Source organism: Tribolium madens, unplaced genomic scaffold (assembly GCF_015345945.1).
Source record: "Tribolium madens isolate multiple individuals breed KSU strain unplaced genomic scaffold, Tmad_KSU_1.1 Scaffold_1;HRSCAF=32;Tcas5.2_LG8, whole genome shotgun sequence".
Lineage (NCBI taxonomy): Eukaryota > Metazoa > Arthropoda > Insecta > Coleoptera > Tenebrionidae > Tribolium > Tribolium madens.
The window spans coordinates 8694267-8714389 of NW_025400984.1; the positions used below are offsets into that span (position 1 = coordinate 8694267).

Here is a 20123-nt window from a genome sequence, read left to right on the forward strand (position 1 = left end):
GTCCTCAAAAAACTCTTCGTGCCTGTGGATTTATCATTGCCTTGGTCAAAATCAAGTATACTCATTAAAAAAACATTCAGTTTTTATTCACAAATGTTGAAATTTTGATAAAAGCCAATTTCAAAAAACCAAAATGCTTGTATACAGGGTGATTCGTATAAAACTATGACGCTGACCTTGAATACAACCAGTAACACATTAATCATTGATGACTTGATTCTTTAGTTTTTATTCACAATTGTTGAAATTTTGATAAAAGTCAATTTCAAAGTACCAAAATGTTTATATACAGGATGATTCGTATAAAACTATAACGCTGACCTTGAATACAATCAACACATTAATCATTGATGACTTGATTCATAAAATTAATAATTTAATTTGTCATTATCTACGTTTTGGACATCCTTGGTTGTCTTCTCGTGAAGGATGTCCAAACATATGAAGAACTAAAAAGAGTTTCAAAATGATTGACATCTCGGTAGGTCATTTAAGGTTGTAACATTGGTTCTTTGACAGTTCTAGGTTGTTCATTTTTGTACGATTGCATTCACTGGTTGAAGATACGTCAAATTCACAGTTTGTGACATTTATTTTGGTTTTTAAGAGTTTTTGAAATAAGTGAAATGTCATTTTTTATGAAGTATCGCTATCTAAAGAATGTTCACATATTTTTTTGGAACTAAAACACCTACCGAGATGTCAATTATTTTTCGTTCTATGAAATCTATACTGACTTGATTCATATAATTAGTAATTTAATTTGTCATTATCTACGTTTTGGACATCCTTGACATAAACCTATCAGATAGGTATTGTCATTTTGTGAAGGATGTCCAAACATATAAAAACTAAAGAGCGTTTTAAAATGATTGATATCTTGGTCATTTTTTTGACAGTTCTAGGTTGTTCATCTTTGTTCGATTGCACCCACTGGTTGCAGATACGTCAAATTCACTATTTGTGACATTTATTATGTTTTTTTTGTGAAATAAGTGAATTTTTTATGAAGTATCTAAAGAATGTTTACATATGTTTTTTTGGAACTAAAATTAAAGTCTGGTTTACCTACCGAGATGTCAATCATTTTGAAACGTTCTATAAAATCTATACTATTTTGGGTTGGGTTGGTAAGGCTTGTAGTGTGATATGAATCATCCTGTAGATAAATTTTTGGCTTAAAACGTGTGGAGAATTATCGACAATTTTAAAAATACCCGTTTTATTTAAAATTTCGAAAATTATGATCAATTTTCTAGTCTCATTAAAAATCAGTTTTCATGAGTTTGTGTCAAAAATTTAATTTCTATCACTTTTACAAGCCATAAATTCAATCAAAACTGTGAAGCTTCCATTGAATTTGTCAAAATTTCGTTATTACCCCTTATGACGGTTGATGTTTTCTGTCAACCTGCTGTCAACTATCAATTGATATCTTCTATCTATCTATCTTTTGTTTGTCACTACAAACCAACTTAACCAAATTTATGGCAACCTATTCACGAATATCCCTAAATCCTAGGATGTAATTTCTTGTGGATATAATAATAATATGTATTCTAACCCGACTTTTTTAGAACTGTCACTTTTGATAAATATGTTCCTAAAAAAACAATTAGATCTTTAAAGTTGGATTTACATAACTCAATTTTTACAAATTTACGCGGGGAAGTGGCTACTAGGAATTGACCGCCACTTTAGTTTGAATTTGTAAAATCATTTTTTAGTTTTTGTGGTCAAATTATCTCTTGAAATTTAGTTTGAAAACATTTTCTTTCAAAAAAATGTAATGTTGGTAACGCATATACTAAAATGTATTTTAAACGTAATTATATAACCACACTTTTTCGACCGAGCCGAGTGGACAAAAGTCAACGAAACCTGGTTTATGTAAACAGAGGAACATTTGAATGTTGTTTTCAGAAGAGTAGCAAAAAATATCGTAAAAAAATTCTAATAGTATTTTCGAAAAAGAAAAAAGTGTGTATTTAAGATTGTTTTTGGTTTTAAATTAATTTTCACCCCACCGTTAAAAATTTATTAGTCGGCCACTACTAAGTAAACAAAAATAAGACACATTAAAGCAAGATTCCACTGAAAGTTTGTCGCATTTTCCCCATTGCATTCGTGCCTTCTGCAGGTTTTGCAGTCATAAAACTCAAAAAACGTCGTGTTCTCATGCTTCTTCCCCATCCGTTTTTGAAAATACTCACAGGCGTTTTTATAGTACGCAAACCGCTCAAACATACACGACTGAAACGTTAAATTCCTCACTTCATGATCTGCAAACAGCCAAATAGTCACAAAATACTCATTTAACGCAGTGTTAATTAATACACGCTGTAAAAGTCTTGTTGTCTTGGTAAATCCCCACATGTCCCTTGTACCCATAAATGACTTTCATGCACAGCTTTTTGACGTTTTTCTGAGACAGAGACGGCCCAAACAGGTGGTAAATATCGAAATTGGTGAGAAAATTGGGCTCTAAGAAATACTCGAGCATGGAATGTTCGCGGTTTACCTTAAATGTGTCACAAGTCATTTTATTCGGAGTGTCCGATTTGTCATTTGCCTCGCAATTTTCACTGAAATCGGCACAAAAGTAACAAGTGCGGACCGAAAATACTGCAAAATTGTGTAAAAACAATCACAAAAAGGTTTCACAATCACCTGACGTTCGAAATATTGACAAAACCAAAAAAATTAGTTGAAGTATCATACTTCAGTCATTCTTGTTCAAACAAAACACAATTTCACTCAAAAATCTATTTATTGAATTACATAAAATGTGATAACACACAAAAGGCCCAACATAATCCCTGGATTTGTTCCAGAATTGCATAAATCTTCATTGCATGTGAAACACTCATCAACGATATACCCATAAAGTTTACGGTCTTCTCTATAATCAATACAAAAGTCGTTTTGTTCTTTTATAAGGCAGTGACGACCGACGAAAGTTTGGTTCGTGGCATTATCTAAAAAAAATTATTTAAAATCGTATTTTTGTCAATTTTGTTAAATTACGATGCTCAGTATAGGCAACACATTCATAAGTTGCGTTTTGTTGGTTGCCTAACTTGGTGTAAAATTCGTAACAGTTTGTGACTGTGACTGTTGTCTTGTTGATGGGGCTGTAACAGTCATTGTTTTTCACTGCGGAGCAATCGTAACATTCCAAGGCCCCACCTACACAATAAAATATACGAGTTTTGTGCTTTGTAAAATGGTCCTAATTTTCACATTCCCGCCAAATTTAAAACTGAAAAAATTGAAACTTACTCAACGAAATAAATGAGCAAAGAAGTGTCACAACAACGGTTTTCACCATTCTGCCAGCTCGATTTTGGCAAAAACTGATCTATGTTTCGAATTGTTTCCTTTATTATAGGGTTGATCAGTAAACATCGAGTTTTATTATTTTTTGGCCATAAACCTGATTGCAATGCAATGTTTGAGTAGTGAAATCATGAAATGAGTAAAAAAGGTGTGCGACATTTTTCCAACTATAACGAATTTCTATTGCAAGTCGTTTATGAAGGTTTATCAAGGTTTCGTAACAGAATTTCACAAGAATTTGAAAATTGGCGCTTTGTAATCCACTCCCCATCCCATGTTACGTCACTGGGATTTACTGTCATAATCAGTCATAGCCGTAGATGTTTACTCTTTGTTAAAAAACGCTTAACATATAAAAATAACGATAAAAATTCGTAAAAAGGCTTTTTTTTTGGTGAATTTTTGCTAAAATGGGTGACAACAGTGTTGTTTACTGGTATTCCAATCTTGAGAAACATTTGTGTGGTTATTGCAAAAACCCGAATGGAAATGTGTCCCACGGTATTCACATAAATTTTGAAAATTCTTCATGATGGGGGTTCATTTTCAGGGATGTGGGCAAAAATCCTTTCAGTTGAAGACTACCAAAATTTGATCGATAGAGGATGGAGACGCTCGGGAAGTTACTGTTACAAGCCTCTAATGAACGAAATTTGTTGCCCCATGTACACCATTAAGTATGTTAATCCCTAATTTGCAAAATATGAACAATTTTTGTAAAATTTTGAGGTTATGTTATCCGTCAAATTTCAGATGCGACGCTTTGAATTTTCAATTATCCAAATCCCAGAAGAAAGTGATTAAAAAGTTCAATAAATTCCTGAAAGACGGAGTTTTGCACAAAAATACAAATTATCAGGATTGTCAGGACAGTATTTCTGAATTTGTCCCTAGAGAGATTCCCGTTCCCGCCCACGTATTAGATAAAGAAGTTGTGATAAATTGTGAGAAAAATGAAGGAGATTCTAGTCAAATTGCAGCCCCCAGTGTGTCTCAGGTCACAGAAGCCGTCCCTGGTACGAGTTCCCTGCCAAAAACTGGCGTCGGGGCTGATCCCAGCAAGCCCCCTTGCAAGAAAGCAAAAATACTTCGAATGGAAAGGAAGAAAGAGAAATTACAAAAGAAGGGAATTGTCTTTGAGAAGAAACCAGTCGCAAATGAGCAAAAAACCCTCGAAGAATTGCTAAATGAGACAGTCCCGGATAGCAAACACAAAATCAGGGTAGGCTAATCGTCAGTGCCAACTTTTAACAATCAGTGGTGCCAGCACAAAAAAAGTAAATTAACCAGATTATGGTTTAAAGGTCGAAGGTCATGTTTTTACAAAAATCTTCCAAAAACGTGCATAAACGCTTGTTTTTAACTGAATATTTACGTTTTTACCTGAAAAACATGCTAAAACATTTAAAAAAAGACAAAAATAATAACTTGATTTGTTTTTTAGTAAAATCTTGCAAAGCACTGAGATTTTACTTCAAAAAGGTGCTTAAAGACTTGGAAATGATAAAGGAGTACTATTTTTGATCAAATTTGTGTTTTCGGCATATTTTTTGACAAAATTTCACTCCAAAAACGAGCTAAATCGTATTAATTTTGATTAATTATTTAATTTTTTTAACGAACTAAATAGAGCAAAACAAGCTGAAATAATATCAATCTAAACTGGTAAATTTGCAGCTAGTTTTATTTTAATTTTTTAGCAAATTTTTCTGTGTATTTATTTCAAAAACGTGCCCAACACTTAAAAAATGCAAAAATGACCCTAAGTAATTTTGGGTTCATTTGGTAAATTTTTACTTTGTTTTTAACGCAATTTTGCGAAATATTTATGTTGTTACCCTTAAAAACATGCCAAAACACTTGAAAAAGGCAAAAATAATGACTCGATTTTGTGTTTTTTGTAGCAAAATTTCGCAAAAAATTGATGTTTTAGGTCAAAGACGCGTTTAAAAAAGGTTAAGTAACACCATTTTCGATCAAATTTTGTGTTTTTCTGGCTTATTTTTTGAAAAAATTTTACTCAAAAACGGGTAAAATCGAATGAAACAAACGAAACAACACCAATTATGTCTTATTTTTAGAATTTTTAGGCATGTTTTGTTAAAATTTTGCAAAATAAATGAACTAAATAGATCGAAACAAGCTAAAACTATGTTAATTTCAATAATTTGGTAAATTTTCATCTTGGTTTCTTTTTCTAATTTCATTTTTTAGAAAAAAATTTTGTAAAAACTTTGGATTTATTTTAAATACGTGTTCACAACTCTGAAAATGCAAAAAACACTAATTTTAGTTTAATTTTTGGTTTATTTTTAACGAAATTTTACGAAATATTTACGTTTTTACCTTAAAAACATGCTAAAACACTTAAAAAAGTCAAAACTAATGACTTGATTTTGTGGTTTTTAGTAAAATCCCACAAAAAAAACGAAGTTTTAGTTCACAAAAGCGCGTAGAAACTTCAAAAAATTAAAGCAACACCATTTTCGATCAAAGTTTGTGTTTTTCTGGCGTATTTTTTTTTACAAGATTTTTCTCAAAAACGAACAAAATCAAATGAAACAAACGAAATAACATCAATTATGATGTATTTTTAGAATTTCTAGGCATGTTTTGCTAAAGTTTTGCAAAATAAATGAACTAAATAGAGCGAAACAAGCTAAAACTATGTTCATTTCAATTAATTTTTGTATTTTATTTTTTAGCAAATTTTTTTGAAAAAACTTTGGATTTATTTCAAATACATGCTCAGCACTCTCAAAATGCAAAAATAGAATCGATTTTAGCCTAATTTTGTACTTTTTTTATTTTTAACGAAATATTTACTTTTTTACCCTAAAAGCATGTTAAAACACTTGAGAAATGCAAAAAATGACTTGATTTTGTGTTTTTTCTTACCAAAATTTCACAAATAACTGAGGTTTTACTTCAAATATAACGCGCTTAAAACTTGACTTTTCGACCAAATTTTGTGTTTTTCGACTTATTTTTTGACATAATTTAACTCAAAAACGACCTAAATCGTATGAAAGAAACGAAATAATATCATTTTGATTTATTTTTGTAATTTTTTGGCATGTTCTTTGCACAATAAATGAGTCTCGTTCGTAAACGAACCAAATAGAGCGAATAATGTCAATTTTAATCTAATTTGGTTTTTCGGTTCGTTTTTTACGAAATTTTATATTTTTGGTCAAACAGTTTACCAAAACTCTAAGAAAAAGGCCAAAATAATGCACTTTTCGACACAATTTAGTGACATCTCTTAAAAGGCAAATAAAACTGTTTTCTTAGCTAATTAATTTGGTGGTTTTTGAACTTATTTTTCGGAAAATTTAGCAAATGGCGTAAAAATCACCAGATATGGTGAAATTTCACTGGCAACACTGCTACCACTGAAATTCACTAAACAGTTTTATTAGAATAGTTATTCTTTTCTCAGCTTGAACTAATAAACACGAGCCGACGTAGCGCAGAGTGGGAAAATTTGAAACAGCTCGAATTCGAGTTGTACAAAAAGTACCAAATGTGCGTTCATGGCGACCCCCCTGGGAAATGTACGATGGAGAGTTTCCAAAGATTTTTAATAAATTCCCCTCTTCAGGTACCAGAAATTTCATAAGCAGAGTAAAAGAATAACTGTTAAGTGTGTAGTAAAAATTAATTGATTGTTAATTGGTCATAGATAACGCTCGAGCAAATACATGAAAATCACAAGTATTTTCACCTAACTGCCAGTTTGTTTGCAAAGTATCAAATGGCGGTGCATAATGAGCCCCCCGGGGATTGCGATGAGCATCAATATCTCAATTTTTTAGTTGATACACCTTTGCAGGTATGTTTTACTCTGTTTTTGGACTCATTGGGCAAAAATTGAACGTCGAGCTCATTTTTTTTGGGTTGCAGAATATCAGGTTTTCGAGGGACTCAGAGTTGGGTTTTGGGTCCTTCCACCAACTCTATTGGTTGGATGATAAGCTGATAGCAGTGGGAGTTATTGATATTTTGCCGAAGTGTGTCAGTGCTGTGTATTTTTTCTACGACCCGGATTACAGGGACTTGACTTTGGGGACCTATGGATCATTACGGTAGTGTCGTATCAACAAGAAATTACTAGGATTTAGGGATATTCGTGAAAAGGTTGCCATAAATTTGGTTAGGTTGGTTTTTGGTGACAAACAAAAGATATCATAAGCAGTGTCAAAATTTAGGTTAAGTCACCTGTCATTCAATTGACAGTTGACAGGTTGACAGAAAACGTCAACCGTTAACAACAAGGAAATTTCTAGTTACAAACAACATGAAAAACGTAATTTTCCTAAAAGTTTAAATCCTAGGTTCTGATTTCTTGTTGACAAATCTGTTGATAGTTTTTAAGTGAAAATTTTCTCTAATTGTTAATTTCAGTGAAGTTGAATTTGCGAGAACTCTTCATGGTAAAATCTCAACGATTGACTCCTACTATATGGGTTTTTACATCCACTCGTGTCCCAAGATGAGATACAAGGGAAAGTTGAGTCCTTCATATCTACTTTGCCCCGAGACTTATCATTGGATCCCTATCGAAAAAAGTTTGGGGAAACTCGAAGTTAGTAAATATTCGAGGTTAGACAAAGTCGAGGCTGTGGATGAAAATTTGTGTACTTCACGAGATGTTGATGAAATTAAGATTTTATACAACAGAAAACTCGTTTTGTTTAAACAATACAAGAGGAAATTTGGCGGTCACGATTTGTTTGATACAATCGGACGGCTAATTGGCCAGAAGTGTGCAAAGTCGATTATTTTCATCGCCGATAATTAAGCGAATTGTGGTTATTTTTTATTTTTTAATAAATGTGCTTAAGAACTATGTGTGTTATTTGGCGTACTGGAAGTACATCGGTAAAAAGAGACCGACAATGCACTCAAATGGGTAAACTAGTGTCGTCCTTTTCTACCGATGTACTAGTGAAGAAAATGGGACCCGAAACTGTGCTCATCTCATTTAAATATCGATTTTTTTCAGGTTTTACATTTAAAAAAATTCAGGAGTATAAAAGGCCGCGAAATATTGCCATTTATTGTGATTTAGAAACTTTTAGCAATGTTTTTAAATAGTAAAGTTAATAAAAATCGTTAATTTGAACCTTGAAACACCCGGTATAAAAAACTTGAAATTTTTGTCGTGTTGGAATTAACGATAAACTATACATCGTCCGTAAAGTAGTACTTTTCCGGACTAATATGCCATTTTTTCAATTTTTCAAATGGAATATTTTTTCACTTATGCTTAATAAATGAACGTTAAAGATTTTTTATGAATTATGGTAAAATAGTAAAATTTTTTCATTTTAAAGTGGTGGTTACTCAAAATTTATGGTATTTGTCATATTTTTTCATTTATTAGGGTTTAGGATTTTTTTGTGGCGGGTTCAACTTAGTAAATGTTAAATTAGACTAAAATTTCCGACAAATGTAAAATAAAAATTGTATAGATATGTTAATATGTTCTACTTTTACAAAAAATATCAAAGTTGAAAAAAATTAATAAAAGTTAATAAAAAAAAGTTAATTTGTTGCTTTTTGGCGTTACAATAATGATATTGTCTTATTTGAGACCATGCAACTAGATTTTATTAACTTTTTATATTTTTTTAACTTAATTAATTTTTAGTAAAACATATTGCACATATGTCTGTACTAAGAAAACTAAAACCTTTCAAATTATGAAGAAAAAAATATGGGTTGCAATTTGAAATTAGAAATTTGAATACCTAGGTATAGCCCAAAATTTATTATGACATTTAGAAAAATTCTAAAATTGCCAGCTTGTACCTACTATATGAAAAGCCATTTAATTAGTTTTTTCAATTTTTGAAATCGGGTCATAAATAAAAATTCAACTGCGCCTGCCCGTTTTTTAAATATCACTCTGTATAATAAAGTAAATAAAACTCATAATTTCATTAGTTTGAAAGTGGTGCATATAAAACTTATTAATAAAACTTGAAATTTTGATTTAAAAATAAATAAAAATTTCTAGAAACGCAATGATTTTGACGAACTTTCTGATTGAAATTCTCTTCACGTGCATAAAATAATTACGAGCAATTAAAACGTTTTCGTGGTTAATTACGTGCAAATTCGTTAATTACTTTGCATTTTTTCTGCGCACAATTTGCATAGAAATGAGATGAAGCACAGGGGGGTGTTTTTTTTGCAATTATCCAACAATGCAAAGTATTTAAACCGTTCATTGATGCAGAAATGACATCAAAACCGGTGACCTATACTGCATTCTCAAGGTTGTTTGAAAAGATTTTTGTGAATATAAAGTATAGAACCAAGCGGTTTTTTTTTAATCATTTGCCTTCAGAAAATAATAATTAATATAAATTAAAATAATATAAAAAACGTAATCGTGTTTTGAGAACAAAATTTTGTTTTTGTGAAAATTGCAATTTATGTAAATTTTGTTTTATTAAATATAAATTTAAATAATAAATAATTAAACTACCCAAAATAATATGTTGTGCGCCCAATTTTGGATTTTCTTTAAACGATTCAGCAAAATCTTTTAAAAATGTTAGATTTTCATTACACGTAAAAGCCGAAAATTTTTTGTTGGTAAATGTTGATAATAATAATAGTCAGAATTTTGGTTAAAAAATGCACCAAATTCAAGAAATAGATTTACAGTCAAATGCTGCAATTTCATGTTTTAATCTAAGAAAAAATCGAAAAATATAGTCTGAACTAAAATTTGCAATTTTGGCTTCAATCCAACGAAATCTATTAAAATCGTTCGGATTTCTATTAAAAAATAAGCAAAAAATCACCCAAAACAACCAAAAAAGTTGTTCTTTCTTTAAACAATAGGCTAGAAAATAATGAAAATATCACAAAATCTTAAAAATAAACAAAATTAACTGTAACTGCTTTCATTGAAAAATTTTTCGATCAAAATGCGATTTATGAAGAATAAAGAATAATTTTTGGCATCCATCTAGTAATCATTTAGATAGATATTCATTGAAAAATAAGCAATTTTATAAAAATAATAATTAATATAATTTAAAGTACTATAAAAAATGTGATGGTATTTTGGGAACAAAATTTTGTTTTATTTTTGAGTTACGCGATTTTTTTGTAAAAATTGCAATTTATGTAAAAAAAAAATTTTCATAAAATTAAATATAAAGTAGATATTTGTAATGTTGTAATCCTTAGATCATAACCTTCATGAGAAAAATGGTTTCATAGTGGGTTACCATTTAAGTTAAAAAAATATATTTTTTTGTAGAACTCAAAAAATTCTTGAGAAAACATCACATTTTTGTAGTACCTACATACTTTATTAGTTTTTCCAAAAAATAAATAGTTTAAGCAAAAAACGGTTTGTTCCATACTTTTTATTCACCTATGTGTATGTATTTCAAAAAGTAGCTGAATAAAGTCTTGTTATCACTGCAATTGCATTTCAGCATATCTTCGCGATTAATTGAACAAAATTTCAAATTTCAAAAAATTTTCCGTTCAACAATAATAATAAGATAAAACTGTCCAAAATAACAATTGCGCCCAATTTTGGATTTCTTTGAAACGATTCAACAAAATCTGTTAAGCCGTAAAAGCCGAAAAAGTATTTTGTGTTGATAAATGGGCTTGAAAACAATATGAAATTTAAAAAAATAGACAGAATTTTCGTTAAAAATGCACCAAATCCAAGAAACAGATTTACAGTCAAATACTGCTATTTCATGTTTTAATTTAAAAAAAGTTCGAAAAATATGATCTGAACTAAAATTTGCATTTTGGCTTTAATCTATTGAAGTCGTTTAGATTTCTATTAAAATATAAGCAGCAAAAAATTACCCAAAACAGCCAAAAAGTTGTTCTCTTTCTAAAAAAACAGGCTAAAAACCAATGAAAATAACACAAAATCTTAAAAATAAACAAAATTAACTGTAACTGCTTTCATAAAACAAAATTTGTCAAAAAAAATGAAGAATAATTTTTTGTATCTTTCTCTTAAATTCATTTAGATATTTATTGAAAAATAAGCAATTTTACGATTTGTTTCATTAATTCATATAAAACTCATAAATGAGAAGTATTTTCGTCTAAAACGAATTAAATTAAACATAAATATTTATTAATTCATTTAACAAAACAAAGTCATGGTGTTACATAACAAACACAATTTTGAAATTTTTAATTTCAAATTCCTCTTTTTTCTGATTCAAGTTGAAGGTGAGTTACATAATGGAGCATCATCGCTGTGGGAAAAATTTGGCTAATAATCATGTTGACACTATTTAACTTAATACTAGATAATTAAAAAAACGTCAGTCGTGTAAAAATCTTTATAAAGTTAAAATACAGTCACAACAGATAAAATAAATTAGTTTAAACTTTGGTATTTTCATCGGCGTCCCCCACTTTGACTGTAATCTCGCTGGTGTTGTCGAAGGCCGGATTTTGGATGCCGACTTTTTGGCTTTCTTTGGGGGCATTCCACGCCTGAATCTCGGCCCTTCCGAAAATGCAAAAGACTAGACCACAAATGATGTAAACCAAAGCACCGATGCAGAAAATAACGTGCCATTCGTTCATGCCGTTCTGGAATTTTTTACAAATCAGAATTGTGCTTTTTTGGTTGGTCATTTTACGTTTTGGGCTGTGATTTGGCCCACGATTATGGGCGAGATGAACCCGGTGGTGCTCCCAATGCAGTTGGCGATGCCATACAACGATCCGGCGTAATTCGGGGCCAAATCTTGCGAATTTTGCAAATTAGTTAAAGTGGAAGCGCCGTTCGAGCCCAGCGAGAGGGTGAGGAGCACTATGGACCAAGTGACGTCACATCCGGTCAGGTTGAGCACCAGGAGGAGCGCCCCAGGGATGATGTGTGCTAATTTTTTTAAAATTGTGTGGTGTTTACAAAAAAGTACATGGGTAAAGAGAGACAAACTATGCACTCAAATGGGAAAAACTAGTGTCGTTCTTTTCTACCAGGTACTAGTTGAGTCAAATTTTAATAATTAAACTAAAATTGTACTAAAAAAAAGAAACCTGAAAACGGTACCCGAAACATGTGATTTTTGCAGGAAAATTTTACACAAATTTTATTATGTTTGAAATAATCGAGGGGCCGTTAACTCTGGAATTAGTTGTACAAATTTTTGTAATTTAATCGTAATTACTTGGAATTATTTGGGAGTTTATAGCATTATTAAAATTATTATTAGATTGTCTGGAATCACTATAATAGGGAATTAATGGAATTTTTCTTGAATTACTGGATTTTTTTCCAGAATTTCTTTTGAGTATTGCACTGAACTATCAGAAACAATTTGAAATTACAGGAATTATTTTAGAATTACAAAAATTAAGTTGGAATTACAGGAATTAATTTGAAATTATAGAATTTAATCTGAAAACAACGGAATTACGATGGATTAATAGAATTGAATTACCGGAATTACTTGTAAATTTGAATATAAAATATCGTAATTAATTTGGAATTACAGAAATTATTTTGATATTACGAAAATTAAATTGCAATTACGGAAATTATGTTGGAATTTATTGTACAAATTTTTGGAATCTAATAGAAATTGCTTGGAAGTATTTGAAATTTTTTCTTTGGATGCTTATCTGGAATTACTGGAATTTTTCTGGAATTACTGGAGTTCTTTTTGGAATTATCTGGGATAATCTCTTTTGAAAATGATGTTGAATTTCTTAAAAGTATTGGAATTATTTTGGAACTACAGGAATTATTTTTTGAAATGACTGAAATTGTGGTTGAATTTTTGTGAAAATGGAATTAGTTGTAGAATTGTTTTTCAAATCAAGTTCTGGAATTGGTTGTACAAATTTTTGGAACTTAATCAAAATTGCTTGGAATTATTTGGAATTGAATTACCGGAATTACTTGTAAATTTCAAAATTACGTTGAATATCTTAGAAATATAGTAATTAATTTGGAATTACAGAAATTATTTTGATGTTACGAAAATTATTTTGATATTATGAAAATTAAATTGCGATTATGGAAATTATGTTGGAATTTATTTAGAATTATGTATGGGAAATATTTAATTACTTATCTGAATTATTTGTAAATTATTGAAATTAATTTTTTTTGAAGTTACTGGAATTATTAAGTTGGAATTAGGTTGAAATTATACAAATTAATCTAAAAACAATGGAATTGCGACGAAATAATAAAGTTGCTGGAATTAAATTACCAGAATTATTTGTAAATTACTAAAATTTTTCTAGCTGAAATTGAGTTTCGGTGAAATTTTTTTGAATTGGAATTTGGAATTACAGGAATTAATTTAGAATTATAGGAATTGAATTAATCTAAAAACAATGGAATTACGATTGATTAATTGAATTACTGGAATTGAATTACCGGAATTACTTATAAATTACAAAATTACGTTGAATATCTTAGAAGTATCGTAATTAATTTGGAATTACAGAAATTATTTTGATATTACGAAAATTAAGTTGGTATTACGCAAATTATGTTGGAATTAATTTAGAACTATAGGAATTACGATGAATCCATTATTAATCAATATCCACTATTAATCAATAGAGTTACTGAAAAATTTCGGTAGAATTTTTTTTAATTACTTATCCGAATTATTTGTAAATTACTGGATTTTTTTTGAAATTACTAATTTTTTTTTTTAATTACTGGACTTGGAATTAATCTAAAAACAATGAAATTACGACGAAATAATAGAGTTACTGGAATTGAATTCCCAGAATTATTTGTAAATTACTAAAATTTTTCTAGAATTACTGGGTTTTTTTTGGAATTAGTAGAATTCTTTTTAGAATTATCGGAAATAATTTATTCTTTTAAAACTTACGTTGAATTTCTTAAAACAATGGATTAATTTGAAATTACTGGAATTATTTTGGAATTACGATAATTAAATTGGAATTATCCAATTAATTGGAATTACACTAAAACCAATAAAATTTTGGTGGAATTTTTTGTAATTGGAATTAGTTGTACACATTTTTTTTTAAGTTAACGCACCCTCGGAATTAATAAATTCACTACCTAAAAACTATATTTTTTTTGACATCGTCCGTAAAGTAGTACTTTTCCGTACTGATATGTCATTTATACAATTATACAATTTTACATTTATTCTGATTTAGAAAATTTTATCGATGTTTTTAAATTTTTAGTGAAGTAAAAAAAAATCATTATTTCTATTAATTTGAAAGAGGTGTTTTTGTAATTTTCCGATTATTGCTATTTTTCTGGGATTTTACTTACAAAATAGGATGAATCCTTTTCGGACCACAGTAGTCGATAACACTTTCCTCTGTCTTATAAAATCCCCAATAAATCCAAAAATGAACCCAAAAATCAGTCGTGCCAAATAGGGCAGTGCTGCCAAAATCCCAGTGTGCCCCAAATTGAACCCCAAAACACTTGAGAGAAATTTCGGTCCTGCTGTCATCAAAAAGTACAACCCCCACAGATTCCCAAAGTGTAAAACAATCAACGCCCAGAATGGAATCGACAAAAAGATGTTTTTATAAGGGGGCAAACCCTGAAAATTTTTATTAGTACCCCAAGCCGGCCATTTTACAAATAATACTTTTGTGGGTTTTACTGAATCGCCCAAACTCTTCATTATGTAAATTTTCTCGTCTTCGCTAATTCTTGGATGCACTTCAGGCCTATCGGCCACCAAAATAATCCACAAAATGCACCAAAGTAGTACCAACCCCCCGTTAATAAAAAACGACCACGACCACCCCAAACCCTCAATTATGGCCCCCAGAAGCGGCCATGTTGCCACAGTGCCGAAAGTGCCTCCCAAGAGGGCCCCTATAAACTTGCCTTTCTCCTCCGGGGGGGCCCACCGCGAGACCAGACAGTGCAGACACGGGTAAACCACCCCCTGAAAAAATAGCGAAATTTTCTTTGGATTGTCTGTAATTACTGGAATTTTTGTGGAATTACTGGAATTCTTTTTGGAATTATCGGAGACTATTTCCCTCATAAAATTTAAGCCAATCAAATTTTTAAATTCAAATTGTCGATAATTTGCCCGTGTGCTAAATTACCACGAATCTGATTGGATGAATCTCAGAAATTTGAAATATTTGATTTACGTAAATTTTTTTTGACATACATTTTTTTTTATTTTTCATAATGAAAATATTGTTTCTGTAAATTTTGTTCGGGAAATAGTCTGCAAAATACCCCCCAGAATTTTGAAAATTCTGAAAATTACGTAGAACTATGTATTGGAATTATTTTGGAATTACGAAAATTAAGTTGGAATTATAGGAATTAATCTGAAAACAATGGAATGATTGGAATTTCGGTGAATTTTTTTAGAATTATTAGAATTTTTCTAAAATTACTAATTCTTTTTGAAATAATCGAAGATTTCTAATCATAATTTGGAATTACAAGAATTAATTTGGAATTATAGGAATTACTGCAATTACGGTTAACTTTTTTTGGAATTGGAATTAGTTGTATGTACATATTATTTTCAAGTTAACGACCCCTCGAATGATTATAAACGAAAAATTCAACAACAAAAATATTTCAAAAACCTGTTTTTTTTTTCTAATATTTTTTGTTTCCTTTTTTTTTGTTTATTTGTTAACTATTTCATATAGGTACTGTTGTTTTATTTTTTATTTCGCGTATTATTGACACTTTAAGTTTCACGAAAGAAAATTTTGATTTAATTAAGTATGTAATGTAAAAAAATATTTCTAAACATTATTGCAATATTTAAAAAATTTCTTTCATTTTGATAATAAAATTATAAAAATTTTCTTTGGATTATTGTCTGGAATTACTGGAATTATTTGTGAATTACGGGAATTTTTCTGAAATTACTGGGTTTTTCTTTGAAATTTTCGGAGACAATTTCTTTTGATAATTACGAATTTCTTACAACTATTGGAATTATTTTGGAATTACGAAAATTAAGTTGGAATTATATAGGAATAAATTATTGGAATTACTGAAATTTCGGTGGATTTTTTTTGGAAGTGAAATTAGTTCAATTTTTTCCAAATTAAATTCTGAAATTGGTTGTACAAATTTTTGGACTTTCATCGATTTTGCTTGAAAGTATTTCAAATTTTAAATTATTTCTGAATTACGGAAATTTTTCTGGAATTACTGGAGTTCTTATTGTGATTATCGGAGATAATTTCTCTTAAAAATTACATTGAATTTTTTGGAATTATTATGAATTACGAAAATGAAGTTGGAATTATAGGAATTAATTGAAATGGAATTACTAGAATTTCGGTGGAATTTTTTTTGAATTGAAATTAGAAAAAACTACAAAGAGAGAATAAATGAATAAAAAAAAATAGGGCCCCTATTTTGTCAATTTGTAGCACTCACCCCACAAAGTCCGGTCAAAAACCTCGACAAAATCAACGCAATGTAACTCCAGGAGGCCATCAAGGGCCCCAAAAGGGTCAAAAACCCGCTTGCCAAAGTCGCAATCATCACAGTCCGCGTCGGCCCGAATTTCTCCCCTAGGACTCCGCCAGGGATGCACGTGATGGTGTACCCCCAGAAATACGACCCTAAGATGAGACTTTGGACATTCGAGTCCCAATCGTACCGAGTCCCGTACTGAAAATTCGCGTTTTTGGACGTTTTTTCACGATTTGGACTTACATCCGGTGGTGCTGTCAGGGCTTGATACGTGCGATTCCCGGAGTTTTCGCGGTTAATCCGGGCACATTCCGGCTCGGAATCGCTGGAATTCGCATTGCTAGGCTCCACCATAGCAATGAGATTGATCGAGATGTTGACTCGCATCATGTAGGTGGTGAAACACGACGTGAACAGCATTATAGCTATCACAAATCGCGTGGAAAGCAACCCTATTAAAAGGGGTTTTATTCTAGTGATTTTGTGAAAAAAAACTCACCTTTTGGACACGTTATGGTCATCTTGAGCGCATAATTTAGAGAAATTGCTTGTTGTTTGCGTAACGTCTTGGCGAAATTAGGACAGAATTCAAATTTGTCACGTCTGAAATTGCGAAAAATCAAGGTTTTGTGCAGGGGCGGACTGGCAAATTTTTATATGGGGTGCTAAGTTGAAATGAGGGCCCAATATACAATACAATAAAAATATGTATAAAAACTACTTGTCACTTGATGTAGTAATTTTTTTTTTGAAGAAGTTTGTTTCCTCTATTGAGATTGGGACGTCAGTTGAAATCATGGTGGTTTAATAAACGAAAATAAAGTTTTTAGATGAACGTCTTCAGCGGCTTTTAATTTTTGTTTTTTTTTTTGTTTCTGTGCACCAAATTTATACTTATATTTAAATTTTTCCATTATTTATGCCCACTAATAATTAAAAAAAAATTAATTAAAATTACAACAAAAGACACTCTTTGATTTGGTGTAAACGGAAGTCTTGTAGAAGCTATACATTTCCGGTAGCAATAGGTCCTCCCAGTTTTTGTATCATAACTTCTTTTCGGCTTATTAATTTCTGTTTTTGATATCAAAAATTAAAAGCCCAATCATTTTTTTTACAAAAAAAGGTAGTTTTATATCGCCAAAATGTATCGTTCTCGAGTTATTTCAGTTTAAACTAAATTCTAAACCGCGCTGCAAAATTAGAATTTGCGTACCTTGGAAACAATCCACTACGAATGACATCGCTGTCAATGCTGTCACATTTAATGTCAATTTCATACAATCCAAAGGAACATTTGTTTATTTCTTGATGATCATAAAAGCTGTATTTTCTATTGCTTGATGAGTTGGATTAATAAATACTATGCTATCTATTGTCATTTGTAGAGGAGTATTCGTGATTAAAATTATGACACAAATTTTTGAATCATTTGTATAAATTCACGTGGAATTTTTCTTACATGCGTGTAAGACCTTATAAACAAAATTGAGCTAAAATTATTGAAATTATAGTTTTATTTGTTATGATGGCAATTTTTTAATTCCTTCAAACTTAGCCTCTGCGAAAAACGCAATTCAGCACTTCATGGATTAGCTCTATGCATTGTGGAAAGTTTGTTTACAAATTTAAAATTATTGATATTATTTCAATAAGCTCTTTACATAATAAGCTTACCATAATTGGGGGCCCGTAAGACTGGAGGGCCCGGGGTGCTGTGGCACTCCGGCACCCCTGGCCAGTCCGCCCCTGGTTTTGTGTCATTAAAAATGCCCTGTAATTGCCGTAATTACTTAACGACATCCTCAAAACATTCATTCAAAGCGGCAAAACTTTACATAAATCACAACCGACTGTTTTATGGTATGAAAATGGAATTAGTTGTAGAATTTTTTTTTCAAATCAAGTTGAATATCTTAGAAATATAGTAATTAATTTAGAATTACAGAAATTATTTTGATGTGAAAATTAAATTGCGATTACGGAAATTATGTTGGAATTTATTTAGAATTATGTACAGGAATTAATCCGAAAACAATGGAATTACGATGAATCCATTATTATTTCATATCTACTATTAATCACCAGATTTACTGAAAAATTACGGTAGATTTTTTTTTAATTACTTATCCGAATTATTTGTAAATTACTAAAATTTTTCTAGCTGAAATTGAGTTTCGGTGAAATTTTTTTGAATTGGAATTTGGAATTACAGGAATTAATTTAGAATTATAGGAATTGAATTAATCTAAAAACAATGGAATTACGATTGATTAATTGAATTACTGGAATTGAATTACCGGAATTACTTATAAATTACAAAATTACGTTGAATATCTTAGAAGTATCGTAATTAATTTGGAATTACAGAAATTATTTTGATATTACGAAAATTAAGTTGGTATTACGCAAATTATGTTGGAATTAATTTAGAACTATAGGAATTACGATGAATCCATTATTAATCAATATCCACTATTAATCAATAGAGTTACTGAAAAATTTCGGTAGAATTTTTTTTAATTACTTATCCGAATTATTTGTAAATTACTGAATTTTTTTTGAAATTAATTTTTTTTCGAATTACTGGAATTATTAAGTTAAAATTAGGTTGTAATTACAGAAATTAATTTAAAATTAATCTAAAGACAATGGAAAAGAATGGAATTGTGACGAAATAATAAAGTTGCTGGAATTGAATTACCAGAATTATTTGTAAATTACTAAAATTTTTCTAGAATTACTGGAATTTTATTGGAATTACTAGAATTCTTTTTGGAATTATCGGAGAAAATTTATTCTTTTTAAAAATTACGTTGAATTAAAACAGCAACCCTAATAAAAGGGGTTTTATTCGAGTGATTTTGTGAAAATAACTCACCTTTTGGACCGTTATGGTCATCTTGAGCGCATAATTTAGAGAAATTGCTTGTTGTTTGCGTAACCGAAGCTGTAATTGTTTTTCTAAATATTGGTCTTGGCGAAATTAGGACAGAATTCAAATTTGTCACGTCTGAAATTGCGAAAAATCAAGGTTTTGTGTCATTAAAAATGACTCGTAATTGCCGTAATTATTGAACGACATCCTCAAAACATGCGGCAAAACTTTGCATAAATCACAAACGACTGTTTTATGGTAGAGATAGCGAAATATTGGGTTTTACTTTTTATTTGTGTTTTTGTCCGTTTTTTGGTAGAAAAAAATCGCTCGCTCACCTCTAATCCCAATGTTTGAATAATGTAAACCGTCGCGGATCTTTCTGGATGATTTTTGTTTCGCACACAAATTCAACTTTCACAGTCGCGAAAACTGAGTGAAGTACTTACCGTTAGTAGC

At 30.3% G+C, this 20123-nt stretch overlaps 4 protein-coding genes across 7 annotated transcripts; 1 reads left to right on the top strand and 3 right to left on the bottom strand.

The window, feature by feature from the left end:
- Nucleotides 1–2024: 2024 nt before the first annotated feature.
- Nucleotides 2025–2754, bottom strand: LOC123003964. The gene is made up of 3 exons (XM_044397050.1): nt 2671–2754; nt 2338–2625; nt 2025–2282 (listed from the first exon to the last, which is right to left on the bottom strand). Exons 1-3 carry the CDS (start codon nt 2717–2719, stop codon nt 2041–2043), a joined length of 579 nt encoding a protein of 192 aa, XP_044252985.1. The 5' UTR covers nt 2720–2754; the 3' UTR covers nt 2025–2040.
- Nucleotides 2755–2757: 3 nt separating this feature from the next.
- On the bottom strand, nt 2758–3403 carry LOC123003965. Its single transcript, XM_044397051.1, has 3 exons — nt 3283–3403; nt 3028–3189; nt 2758–2978 (listed from the first exon to the last, which is right to left on the bottom strand). The coding sequence occupies exons 1-3, from the start codon at nt 3329–3331 to the stop codon at nt 2770–2772; spliced, it is 420 nt and encodes a 139-aa protein (XP_044252986.1). The 5' UTR covers nt 3332–3403; the 3' UTR covers nt 2758–2769.
- LOC123003963 (arginyl-tRNA--protein transferase 1) lies at nt 3056–8191 on the top strand. 3 transcript variants are annotated; one of them, XM_044397047.1, is made up of 7 exons: nt 3056–3840; nt 3890–4016; nt 4093–4561; nt 6782–6943; nt 7025–7174; nt 7246–7427; nt 7747–8191. In XM_044397047.1, exons 1-7 carry the CDS (start codon nt 3750–3752, stop codon nt 8141–8143), a joined length of 1578 nt encoding a protein of 525 aa, XP_044252982.1. In that variant the 5' UTR covers nt 3056–3749; the 3' UTR covers nt 8144–8191. The 3 variants fall into 3 exon arrangements, with proteins under 3 accessions (XP_044252982.1, XP_044252984.1, XP_044252983.1); XM_044397049.1 differs by lacking the exon at nt 6782–6943 and having other exon boundaries at nt 3062–3840; XM_044397048.1 differs by lacking the exon at nt 7025–7174 and having other exon boundaries at nt 3068–3840.
- Nucleotides 8192–11673: 3482 nt separating this feature from the next.
- LOC123004403 (sialin-like) lies at nt 11674–20106 on the bottom strand. 2 transcript variants are annotated; one of them, XM_044397655.1, is made up of 8 exons: nt 20003–20106; nt 17286–17389; nt 17030–17238; nt 16748–16984; nt 14964–15269; nt 14636–14915; nt 11994–12235; nt 11674–11943 (listed from the first exon to the last, which is right to left on the bottom strand). In XM_044397655.1, the coding sequence occupies exons 2-8, from the start codon at nt 17305–17307 to the stop codon at nt 11731–11733; spliced, it is 1509 nt and encodes a 502-aa protein (XP_044253590.1). In that variant the 5' UTR covers nt 17308–17389; nt 20003–20106; the 3' UTR covers nt 11674–11730. The 2 variants fall into 2 exon arrangements, with proteins under 2 accessions (XP_044253590.1, XP_044253591.1); XM_044397656.1 differs by lacking the exon at nt 20003–20106 and adding an exon at nt 19668–19687.
- Nucleotides 20107–20123: the final 17 nt, after the last annotated feature.